We start from the raw sequence: 11,096 nt of genomic DNA on the forward strand, positions 1-11,096 counted from the left end.
AATACATACTGGGCTACATCTCTATTAAACGTGTAGTCAATGCATGCCTTTATGGGCAACAATCTAGCAAAGCGTAGAACATTATTTAAACTTTCAGAGATGTTGGTAGTTAGGTTACCCCACCGACGATTATTCTTATCATGCATCACGGTCCATTTACTTTTATCAATGGAATTTAAGTAATCCCAAGCTTTTTGATTGATAGCCTTCATTTGCCTAACCGAATGCAAGTACTTTCTGCGGTGCGTTGTGCTACCAATTGCCCAACATAACCTCTTCAAGGTTGCGCTCTTGAATTTTTGCGCAAAGTTGCTTATAATATGACGAAGACAAACGATGGTAAGCATTAGGCTCTTTCCAATCATCTAAAGTCTCCATCACCTTAATGATTCCTTTATGTCTGTCGGAGATAACACAGAGGCTGCCCATATTGTCATTTACAACATGCTCTCGTAACTGTTGGAAAAACCACATCCAACTTTCATTTGTTTCTTCATCAACAATTGCATAAGCCACTAGCAATATGTGATTGTTTGCATTTTTCGAAACCGCAATCAACAACTTACCCCGATATGAACCTTTTAGATGAGTCCCATCTACGGAGATAACAGGCTGGCAATAATGAAAAGCTTTAATACTCTCCCCGAACGCCCAAAAAAACGTATTTGAATACTGCACATCTTGATGACCCGTGCGGATGATGTAACCATTGTACAATAGTACCGGGTTTGCGAGTTGTAATGCTGCAATGTACTTAGGTAACTCTTCGAAGTTACTTTCCTAACTACCGTAGATACTCTCTATAGCTTTTCTTCGTGCAGTCCACGCTTTACTATACGTAATATCAACGTTCAACTTCTCCTTGATGTAAGATTGAATCTGTTTTACATCTGCACGAATTTGCGATAAGATATGTGAAGCAACATCTTTGGATCTTAATGAGCGGTTATTGTTGCGTTCTACTGTGGAGTAGCAACTATGTGCGGGTGTCCATACATTTATTCTCCATAAGTTGTTATTTTTTCTTTTGGAGGCGGTTACCGCCCAACGGCATGTTGGAGGGGGCTGGATAGGAGTACCATCTTTGTTTGGCTTTAATGCGCGGCATTTTGCTTTCCAAAAGGTTGGCTTGCTATCGGACACGTAGAGCTCTCTGTGCTTTTCAGCGTTCCACCTACGGACTGCTGAGATCACGTCATCCTTGGATTCAAATGACATACCAAGATGGATTTCCTTCATATTCTCATTCCAGAGAACAATGTCATCGTCGTCATTAAAATCAGAAAGCTGATAATCTTCTAGCGCCTCAACATGGTCCGAAAAATCAACTGGTTGTTGAGAAAATCCATTATAAATATCGGAATGGTAATGCTCTGATGATGGAGGGACAACAACATCATCTTCGGAATCAACATCTTCCGGGGTGACTTCACTTTCTTCTGTTTCTTCAGATGTGTAACCTTAAAGGAAATAATAAATGAATATAATATATACAACAAAGCATCTTCAATATATATATATATATATATATATATATATATATATATGAAAATTCTAACCTTCTGAGTCATCAAAACCCCATTATTATTATCTTGTTCACAAGATGGGTTTTCTGAACTTGTGTAGCTTGAAATACCGAGCTTCAAATTTTGAGATTGTGTATGATTGTGATGGTGTGCTTATGGCTCACCGGCTCCAAAATTATTGAATAAAGAAAAACCTCTTAAAAGATCTATGCAACTTGTATGTTTGAAAGGAACTATTGTTTCCCATTTTACGTAAATTTCAGCTATGTAATTTTCAATGGATTGAGCTAGATAGTACAACACAGGGGCGGATCTACATGTTCGGGTACGGGATCACGGGAACCCACTGAGTTTCTAATTTGATGTAAAATGTCTATATAAAAGATGAGAGTGAACCCATATATAAATTGTGAGTGAATCAATTGACAAGATGAATCATTGGTGTAGTGGTAAAATCTCCTTCTTTCTTTTGTGTGAACCTGAGTTCGAATCCCGTAATCATCATCTTGGGTTTCCCCCCTTTTTTTTTATTACATTTATCATATCCATTCAGCTTGTTTTTTCCCTTTTTTTTAATTACATTTTCATAACCACTTAATTAATCTCATCACATTTCAGCTTGGTTTTTCCCATTTTTATTACGTTTTCATAACCACTTAATTAATTAGGCCATTTGGTTTTTAACCACCTTCCTGCTCTCCACACATACACAAGAACATCACGCAATCCAGATCCACCGTTGAACTTTGATCGGCGCCACCTCCCTGCGCCCTCCGCCTCTCCTTGAGTCTTACCCTTTAGTTTTTGGAGTTCAGTCCTTCGCGGTAAGGTTATTTGTAATAGGTTGATGAGTTAGTTATTCAGTTATTGTAGTAAATACTCCCATTGTTGTGTTGGTTTTTGTTGCAAAATTTGCATTCATGGACAAAAAAGGAAGGAATTATTTTAAGTAATAGAGCATACATAATATGTTTTTTCAATCATTGTAATATACTATATAATTTTCTGTTCTAAAAAAATAGACTTTATTATAAAAGCATAACATTTTTTCGCCTACAGTAAAGTTTGATTTGGGTTTTTTCAACAAGTTTCGATCGAAGATGTAATGCAACGTTTCCAAACGTTGAAAACTCTTAGAAAACACTCGTAATTATATTATGTGTGTTTTAATTTCTAAAGACGATGTTTGTTTTTTTTGTTGTTGTATCGTATTTTTATTATGTGATGAACCTTACCCGACCCGAAACGTCGAACCGACCAAAAACTTTTTATGTCTGACCGTATAAAGTTAAAGCACCTAAAAACAGTGAACCCACTAGAAAAAAATCCTGGATCCGTCATGGTACAACATGCTCATACTATTCTCCCCAACAATAAATAAGGAATCACATGTGCCTTGAAATGTAAAATAGAGTAGCAACTGAAGGTTATTGGTTTGTTGTTCAATTTGCACGTGATTACAAATCAAAGAAACAAATTCTTCATAATTCATTTGGTATCTCATAATAAACGAAGTTGCATTGGTAGATTCATCACACCGAACAACTCCGTTTACATACGAAATATGTTCACCGCCCCAATATAGTTTTACTAGAAATGGTTTGAAAATACAAGACATTGATACCTTTCAAAGTTGGTGAATAACATATGCTATTTAAAAAATAATTTTGCATTGATAATATGAAGATGACAAGATGATAAGCAGGGCTAGTCTTGTTTAAATATAAAATACGAATATTTTTAGAATATATTAAATTAATAAGTTGTCAAATCCGGGTCAAATATGAGAGTATGGGTACTGTTAACATCTGCCAATTGAAATGGAGGATGCCTGAAAAAATGTACTTTAAAATTTCATATATTAGTGTTTTTAATAAAAAAAATTGTTTTTAATATTAAATCTTTTATTTTTTTAAATAATGTTATTAGAAAAATAATAAATAATAAAAATAAAAAATGTATTTTTTAAAATTAGTGTTTTAAGAAAATCTTTCTTAGTATTAAGACTTATTATTTTTTTAAAAAAGAGTTATGTAGGAAAATAAAAAATTAATAATAAAAAGTAGTGGTGTGGTCAAATCAGGTAGAAAAGGTACACTATTCACATCTGCCATTTGAAATGGCGGATGTCAAAATGACATCTTTCATTTCAAATGGTGGATGTCCAAATGGCATCTTCCATTTCAAATGGCGGACGTCCATAAAATATTAAAATTTAAAATTACACATGTGTTTTTAAATAAAAAATCTTTTTAATATTAATTTTTTTATTTTTTAAATAACCATATTTAAAAAACGTATTTAATCAAAATTAAGTATATTGGTGTTTAATGTTAAAAAAAACTTTCTATTTTTTTAAAAAGAGTTATTTAGAAAAGAAGTAATAATGAAAAGAAAAAGGTAGTGTGTGGTCAAATCAGGTAGAAAAGGTACACAATTCATATATGCCATTTGAAATGGCGGATGTCAAAATGACATCTTCCATTTCAAATGGCGGACGTCCATAAAATATTAAAATTTAAAATTACACATGTGGTGTTTTTAAATAAAAAATCTTTTTAATATTAGTTTTCTTGTTTCTTAAATAACCATATTTAAAAAACGTATTTTATCAAAATTAAGTATATTAGTGTTTAATGTTAAAAAACTTTCTATTATTTTAAAAAGAGTTATTTAGAAAAGAAGTAGTAATGAAAAGAAAAAGGTAGTGTGCGGTCAAATCAGCTAAAATTAAACTATTCACATCTGCCATTTGAAATAGCGGATGTCAAGCTGACAATCTTCTATTTCTAATGAATATTAAATTTTGTATTTTTTAAATAATGATATTTCGAAAACTAATGAATAAAAAGTTTAAAAAATATGTCGTGATTTCTTTTTAAACATATAAAATATCTGACTGAATTACATGATAATTACGTTTGAATACAAATATAATCTTTTGGAACAACTTCTCTAAAACAGTAACTTATGTCATCTAATATTTGGGAACAACTTCTCTAAATTACATGATAAATTACACTTGAATATACAAATATAATACACTTGAACTCTAGCAAAAACACTACCCCACCGGTAGTGATTTTCTGGGATTTAACCCTTATGGACAGTTGTCCTTATTCCAGAGGACACGCATCCTATTTCCGAGGCCACCAATTCCAACAATGAAAAGAGTGAAAGTCATAATCAGGTGGTTTTTGGGGTGGACGTGGTGTAGTAATGAAATCATCATACGAAATTAAGTAAGCATGGGGAAGCATTGCAGTATGGTTTTGATATGTCTTCTTGATTGTGAGTCTATTTATAATGATAGTAGAGTTACTGTTCACACCTGCCATTTCAAATGGCGGATGTCTGAAACATGTATTCCTTAAATTACATATATTAGTGTTTTTAATAAAAAAATCTTTTTAATAATAAATTTTTTATTTTTTACATAATGTTATTTTGAAAATAATAAATAATAAAAATTGTATTTTTAAATAACATATATTACGTGATTTTAATAAAAAAAAATATTTCTTGATAATTAACTTTGTATTTGTTAATTTAGTTTCATAAGTAAAAATAAAAAATAGGTAGTGTGTTGCAAGGCATTCAAACTTAAAGATGCTATGCAAGCTGAATTAAACTCACTAAACAATCGAAAGGTTTTTGGACCTATTGTCATTACACCAAAGTCAATGAAACCTGTAGGATATAAATGGGATTTTGTGAGAAAACGAAATGAGAAAAATGAAGTTACAAGATATAAAGCAAGACTTGTAGCTCAAGATTTTTCTCAGAGGCCAGGAATTGACTATGAAGAAACGTATTCTCCTGTTATGGATGCTATTACGTTTAGATATTTAATTAGCTTAGCAGTCTCTAAAAAGTTAGAGATGCGTCTTATGGATGTTGTCACAGCTTACTTGTATGGATCACTAGATAGTGACATCTATATGAAAATTTCCGAAGGATTTAAACTCCCCGAAGCAATAAGCTCAAAGCCTAAGGAAAGTATTCCATCAAATTACAAAGATCCTTGCATGGACTAAAACAATCTGGAAGGATGTGGTACAATCGTTTGAGTGATTATTTGATAAGCAAAGGATACACAAATAATCTTATTTGTCCATGTGTCTTCATCAAGAAGACAACATCAGGATATGTGATCATAGCTGTGTATGTTGATGATCTAAATTTAATTGGGACACAAAAATAAATTAATGAAGCAATTGCTCTTTTAAAGAAAGAATTTGAAATGAAAGACCTTGGAAAAACCAAATATTGTCTTGGTTTACAAATTGAGCATATGCATAATGGGATACTTGTGCATCAGTCAACTTATACTGAGAAACTCTTAAAGCGTTTCAATATGGACAAAGCAAATCCTTTAAGCACACCAATGGTTGTTAGATCACTCAATATTGACAATGATCCATTTCTTCCTTGTGAAGATAATGAAGAGATTCTTGGTCCCGAAATACCATACCTTAGTGCAATTGGAGCACTTATGTATCTTACTAACTGTACAAGACCTGACATTTCTTTTGCAGTTAATTTATTGGCAAGATTCAGTTCATCCCCTACTAAAAGACATTGGAATGGCATTAAACATATTTTTCGGTATTTAAAAGGAACTGCTGATTTAGGTTTATTTTATCCTAACGATTCAAAAGAAGGGTTAGTTGGTTATGCAAATGCAGGTTATTTATCTGATTCCCATAAAGCAAAATCTCAAACTGGGTACATATTTAAGAATGGAGGAACTGCGATTTCATGGCGTTCTCAAAGACAAACACTCATTGCAACATTTTCAAATCATGCTGAAGTCATTGCATTGCATGAAGCTTCAAGAGAATGTGTATGGTTAAGATCCATGTCACGACACATACTGATTTCTTGTGGACTAGAGAAAGATCGAATTCCAACTCCTATTTATGAAGATAATGCAGCTTGTGTCTCGCAAATGAAGGAAGGGTATATCAAAAGTGAAAGAACAAAGCATATACCACCAAGATACTTTGAGTATACTCGGGACCTTATTAAAGACAATCAGGTTGAGATGAGATATGCCAGTCCAGCAACAACTCAGCTGATCTTTTCACAAAAGCACTTCCCACAGCAACATTCAGGAAACATGTTCATGATATTGGCATGTGCCATGTACGGACAATGTAACGACCTGCAATTTGAGGGGGAGCTATATACTGCACTCTTTTTCCCTTAATTAAAGTTTTTTCCCACTGGGCTTTTCTTTAGCAAGGTTTTTAATGAGGTAGTACTTCAAGACCCCGAAGTTTTGAAATGGTGTCATCCAAGGGGGAGTGTTATGAATCACCACCGACAACCTTGCCGACAATATTGTATGACACCAAATTTCAAAGGCCAATTATGTGACCTTGTCTACCAATTATACAATCTTGTTTTCTAAATAGTATAGTTGTTGTAATATATATAGCATGTAAATGTAAGGGTAAAGATCATCCGAGACACATTCTCATATTTGCTATTATCATCTTTCTTTCCATAATCATATTCAATATTCTTATAATTGTGGTGATATTATAACAAAGTGTACTTTGTTTCCGGTTGAGGCACACATGCTCATAACCCTCATAATATAATAACTCTCCTCTCGGTTTATATATGGACTAGCAAAAGATGTGCTAGTATCGCTATGCTCTCAGTTTCACTCATAAACATGTATCCATCCATAAAACTTCTTTGACACAAATGCAAATCAAGAGGACTTAAAAAGGGTTGTAACGGGGCCATATGTAAGGGTATGGAAAGGAAATATTTAAGTAGCTCAAACGATCCGACCCGACTTATTACAAAACATCTAAATAACAAAACTACTATACAAACTGATTAACTTATTACAAAACCTCCAAATACGCGAAGCTAACATACATACTGCTTTCATCATCTTTTTTTTTTCACAAACGAACTACTAATTATGTAACTGAATATAAACATACATCTATTTGGCTTTTTGCTATTTTTTTTTGTTTTTTTTTTGTTTTTTTAAGCATCATAAACGTGAAGCTTAATACTGGACAAATACAAATACACGAACAAATACAAATAAACCTATTAAGCCGGATCGTCTCGTAACACAATGTCGGGGTTAATCAAATGAAAAATAGGTCTAAGAAATGTTTTCTAAGGGAACTAACCCCCCGCCCCTCACATTAACCATCCTCATATGTATAATGTATGAGGCCCCAACCCCCCAGTACCCACACTCACGCTCATCCAGACGAGGCTTAACCTAATTGTCTCTATCATTTTTGCATTTTGCCAACTACGATCCCGTAATCCATGAACATCAATGAAAGCACTCAAATGACATGTGTGTACTATATATTATATGTGTATTATATATATTTGGGTCAACTCACACACGTACCGGAGGAATAGGGTTGACGATATAAACATGTGTACCTATCCCCATGACTCGTTATCCCCGCCTAAACGACCCCAGTTTCAACTTCTCGTTATAAAAACATTTGTGAGTAAGACTAATTAGAAGCAGACAAACGAACCATGACCAGAAACCTATGACTTGGCATTAATGACAATAATTAACAGTTAAGAACTTCGGTTTCTGAACACTCTTCGAGGTACTATCGGGCTAAAATTTTTCAAATTTCCCTCATCCCCACACTTGAGGTTTACATTATCCTCAATGTAAGAATACTTAACATTATCCTCAAAGTTAAAATAGATAAAACGATTAATGAACATTTGAGGGACGGGGTTGAAATTGACTTTTTTGACTATTAAGCAATTTTAAAATTCGGGGCTCAAATGTGGCGGTTCAACGAACAATTATACAATTACACTTTTAACATTTAAAGTAAAAAAAAAAACAAAAAAAACAAAATAAATTATGAAACTGAAATCACGTGATATCAACGGGACTGGAAGAGGACCAGTCGGCTCACGAACTTTCGTAAACACACGTATACCCTCATCTCAACCAATTACCAAACTGACAATCAAACCTGCAAAATCTCGAGACGTGTAGAAGCAAACTTCTCACAAGTGTAAGACATAGGTCTTTTAAGAGTTAAGAAAATGCTTTTCTATTAATTTTATCAAAACAATTACCGAGCCGAATTAAGTCGTTTCATAATAAATTTAGTTAAACAAGTTAAAACGTTAAAATACCTAACTCACTTTCATTGTAATCACGATTGCATTTAGCATATGCAACAAGCCCTGTAAACCTCCCGGTAGCCCGGGAGGACGAGTGGGGTCTCGTGAGGGTTTATAGTGAACAACACCCACAAAGTTCAAAATACAACATAATATACACGTACCTGGATTAACCATAGCAAAAAGAACTTGAAAGCACTCTGGGTAGCTAAACTGAAACCTCGTTTTCTGACAAAAACTTTATCGAACACATCAAAATCTCAACTTTTCTCATGAAGTATCCCCACACTTAGCTTTTGCTATGATGGTACGCTTATAATACAATTAGTAATATAAAACTAAAACAAAATAGAAACTAAAAAAAATATACAAAATGTACAATTACCACCCTTTTGAAATTTGTATAGCATTCAAGGTGGGCGTCTGGTCCGCTCCCGTGCAACCTTCTCATTATAAGCACGCTTTTCTTCAATCGTTTGTTACCAGTCTTCCGATAGGCCAGGATCTGGCCCGAACATCCTCAATCTTTTGTGTGATCCTTGTCCAAGGATACACACTTGTCAACAAGAGGGTTAATAGTGTTTTCAAACAATAATAACCGTTTATCACGGTCTCCACACTTAATTCCCAAAACCCCCTTAGCACAGTCAATTACTGCATGTGCTGTGGTAAGGAATGGCCTACCCAATATGACTTGTGGTTGTGCATTATTGACACGTTTAGCGTAGTCAAGTACAAGAAAGTCAACTGGGTAGAAAAATTCATCCACCTGAACCATTATATTAGCCACCATGGCCCGAGGAAGTGTATGAGTTTGGTCCGCCAACACCACGGTGGTGTTTACCCTTTCTAATGGGCCAAATTTATACTGATCATATAAACTACCGAGCATGATACTAACACATGCTCCAAGATCTAGAAGTGCCCGATCAGTTTTAAATTTCCCAATTTGAATTGATAAAAGCGGCACTCCCGGGTCTTGAAGTTTACTTGAGGTGGTATTATTCTCCACCTCCTCATCTCCCATGTCGGTCAATTTACCATTTAAACATTTTTCACATGTGCAATTTTCACAAAAAGACATTTCATATGTTTTTGGTTCTGATTCATTTTGGAAAATTAATTCATTTTGATCGACACAATCACTCTCATCACTAACATCTTACAACACCCCCTCAACAAACTGTGGTGGTGAATCAACTTCAACACAATAAATTTCAAAATGAGGCAAAATACTTACAGCATTGATGTGCACATTGTTTCCCTTATTGGAGCTTGAGCAGTAATGGATCGGGTTGACTGTAGTATCACTCGGGAGTTGACCTGCGGTCTTTTGCAACTTTGCCATATCTTCTGCGAGGTGACCAATCTGCTTTGACATTGCCTCTGCTGACTTATCATGTAACTCAAACTGTTTCTTCGTTTCAGCCTTATGATCTGCCATAATCTTAATCAATGCATCCAACTTTGAGTGCACTGACTCATCCGCATTTCCCGAGGACCCCCTCTGTTGGTCCTGATTACCCGATGAATTTCCACCCCGGTTACCGTCTCTGTTATACCCCTGATTCTGATCATACGAACCCTGCTGACCACCTTGGCGGTAATTTCCCTGCGATATGTTCTGGCTCGATCCCTGAAAGTTCGGGTTAAACTGCGTCGACGCGTTCCCGTAATGAAAATTCGGGTGATTCCTCAGTCCCGGGTGATATGTGTTTGAATTGAACCCTTGGCCTTTGGAATCCCCATAAACATAATTAATTTCCTCGGTGTCATCCTCCTCATTATCATAATACTCGGGGCAATTTTCTGCCTTATGCTCGAGTTCACAACAATCTTCACAAACCGGGAATTTAACACCAACTTTCCTGACCTCTTTTTTCTTACCCTTTTTCAACTTAGCCAGTTCACGTTCCAACTCAGTAATTCTTTCATACTCACTCGCAAATGACTTAACTGACCTTGATGAATTACCACGTCTTCGTCTTTCAGCTGCTGCTTCAGATTTCGAGTCTTCACACATAAAATCTAGAAAATCCCAATCATCTTCCTTAGGCTGATTCAACAACTGACAATTACACGAGGCCTTAAGATGCTTTCGGTCCTCGTATGTCAACCCATCAACAAAACACTTTACCAGTTCCCACAGTTCGATTTGGTGGTGTGGGCATTTCCTGATCATGTCTTTATACCTGGTAAAGGCTTCATGAAATAACTCACCAGATAAATGTGAAAAGTTGCGAATGTCTGAACGGGCCTCGGTAGTCTTCAACTGTGAATAAAACTCGTTTAGAAACACCTGTTGCATCTCGGCCCAATTTTCTGATACTGTGCATCGGTAGCAAATTAAACCAGAGTTTTGCTTTGTCTTTTAGAGAGAACTGGAATAATCGCCACCGGACTTCGTCCTGATCAAATGTG

The 11,096-nt window shown here is 35.0% G+C and overlaps 1 protein-coding gene across 1 annotated transcript; it reads right to left on the reverse strand.

Moving 5' to 3' along the window:
* Positions 1-252: 252 nt before the first annotated feature.
* Positions 253-4,864, reverse strand: LOC143530427 (uncharacterized). Its single transcript, XM_077025971.1, has 3 exons — positions 4,858-4,864; positions 789-1,460; positions 253-743 (listed from the first exon to the last, which is right to left on the reverse strand). Exons 1-3 carry the CDS (start codon positions 4,862-4,864, stop codon positions 253-255), a joined length of 1,170 nt encoding a protein of 389 aa, XP_076882086.1.
* Between the last annotated feature and the right edge of the window lie 6,232 nt (positions 4,865-11,096).

This window comes from Bidens hawaiensis, unplaced genomic scaffold (genome assembly GCF_021521415.1).
Source record: "Bidens hawaiensis isolate Kalapana, Puna unplaced genomic scaffold, B.hawaiensis_p1.1 tig00008945_1, whole genome shotgun sequence".
Classification (NCBI taxonomy): domain Eukaryota; kingdom Viridiplantae; phylum Streptophyta; class Magnoliopsida; order Asterales; family Asteraceae; genus Bidens; species Bidens hawaiensis.

Bases quoted from the DNA above. Each gene is read 5' to 3' on its own strand.
- LOC143530427 (XM_077025971.1), bottom strand. The intron at 744-788 runs GTAGTTAGGAAA...AGTACATTGCAG, and splicing joins AGCTATAGAGAGTATCTACG to CATTACAACTCGCAAACCCG.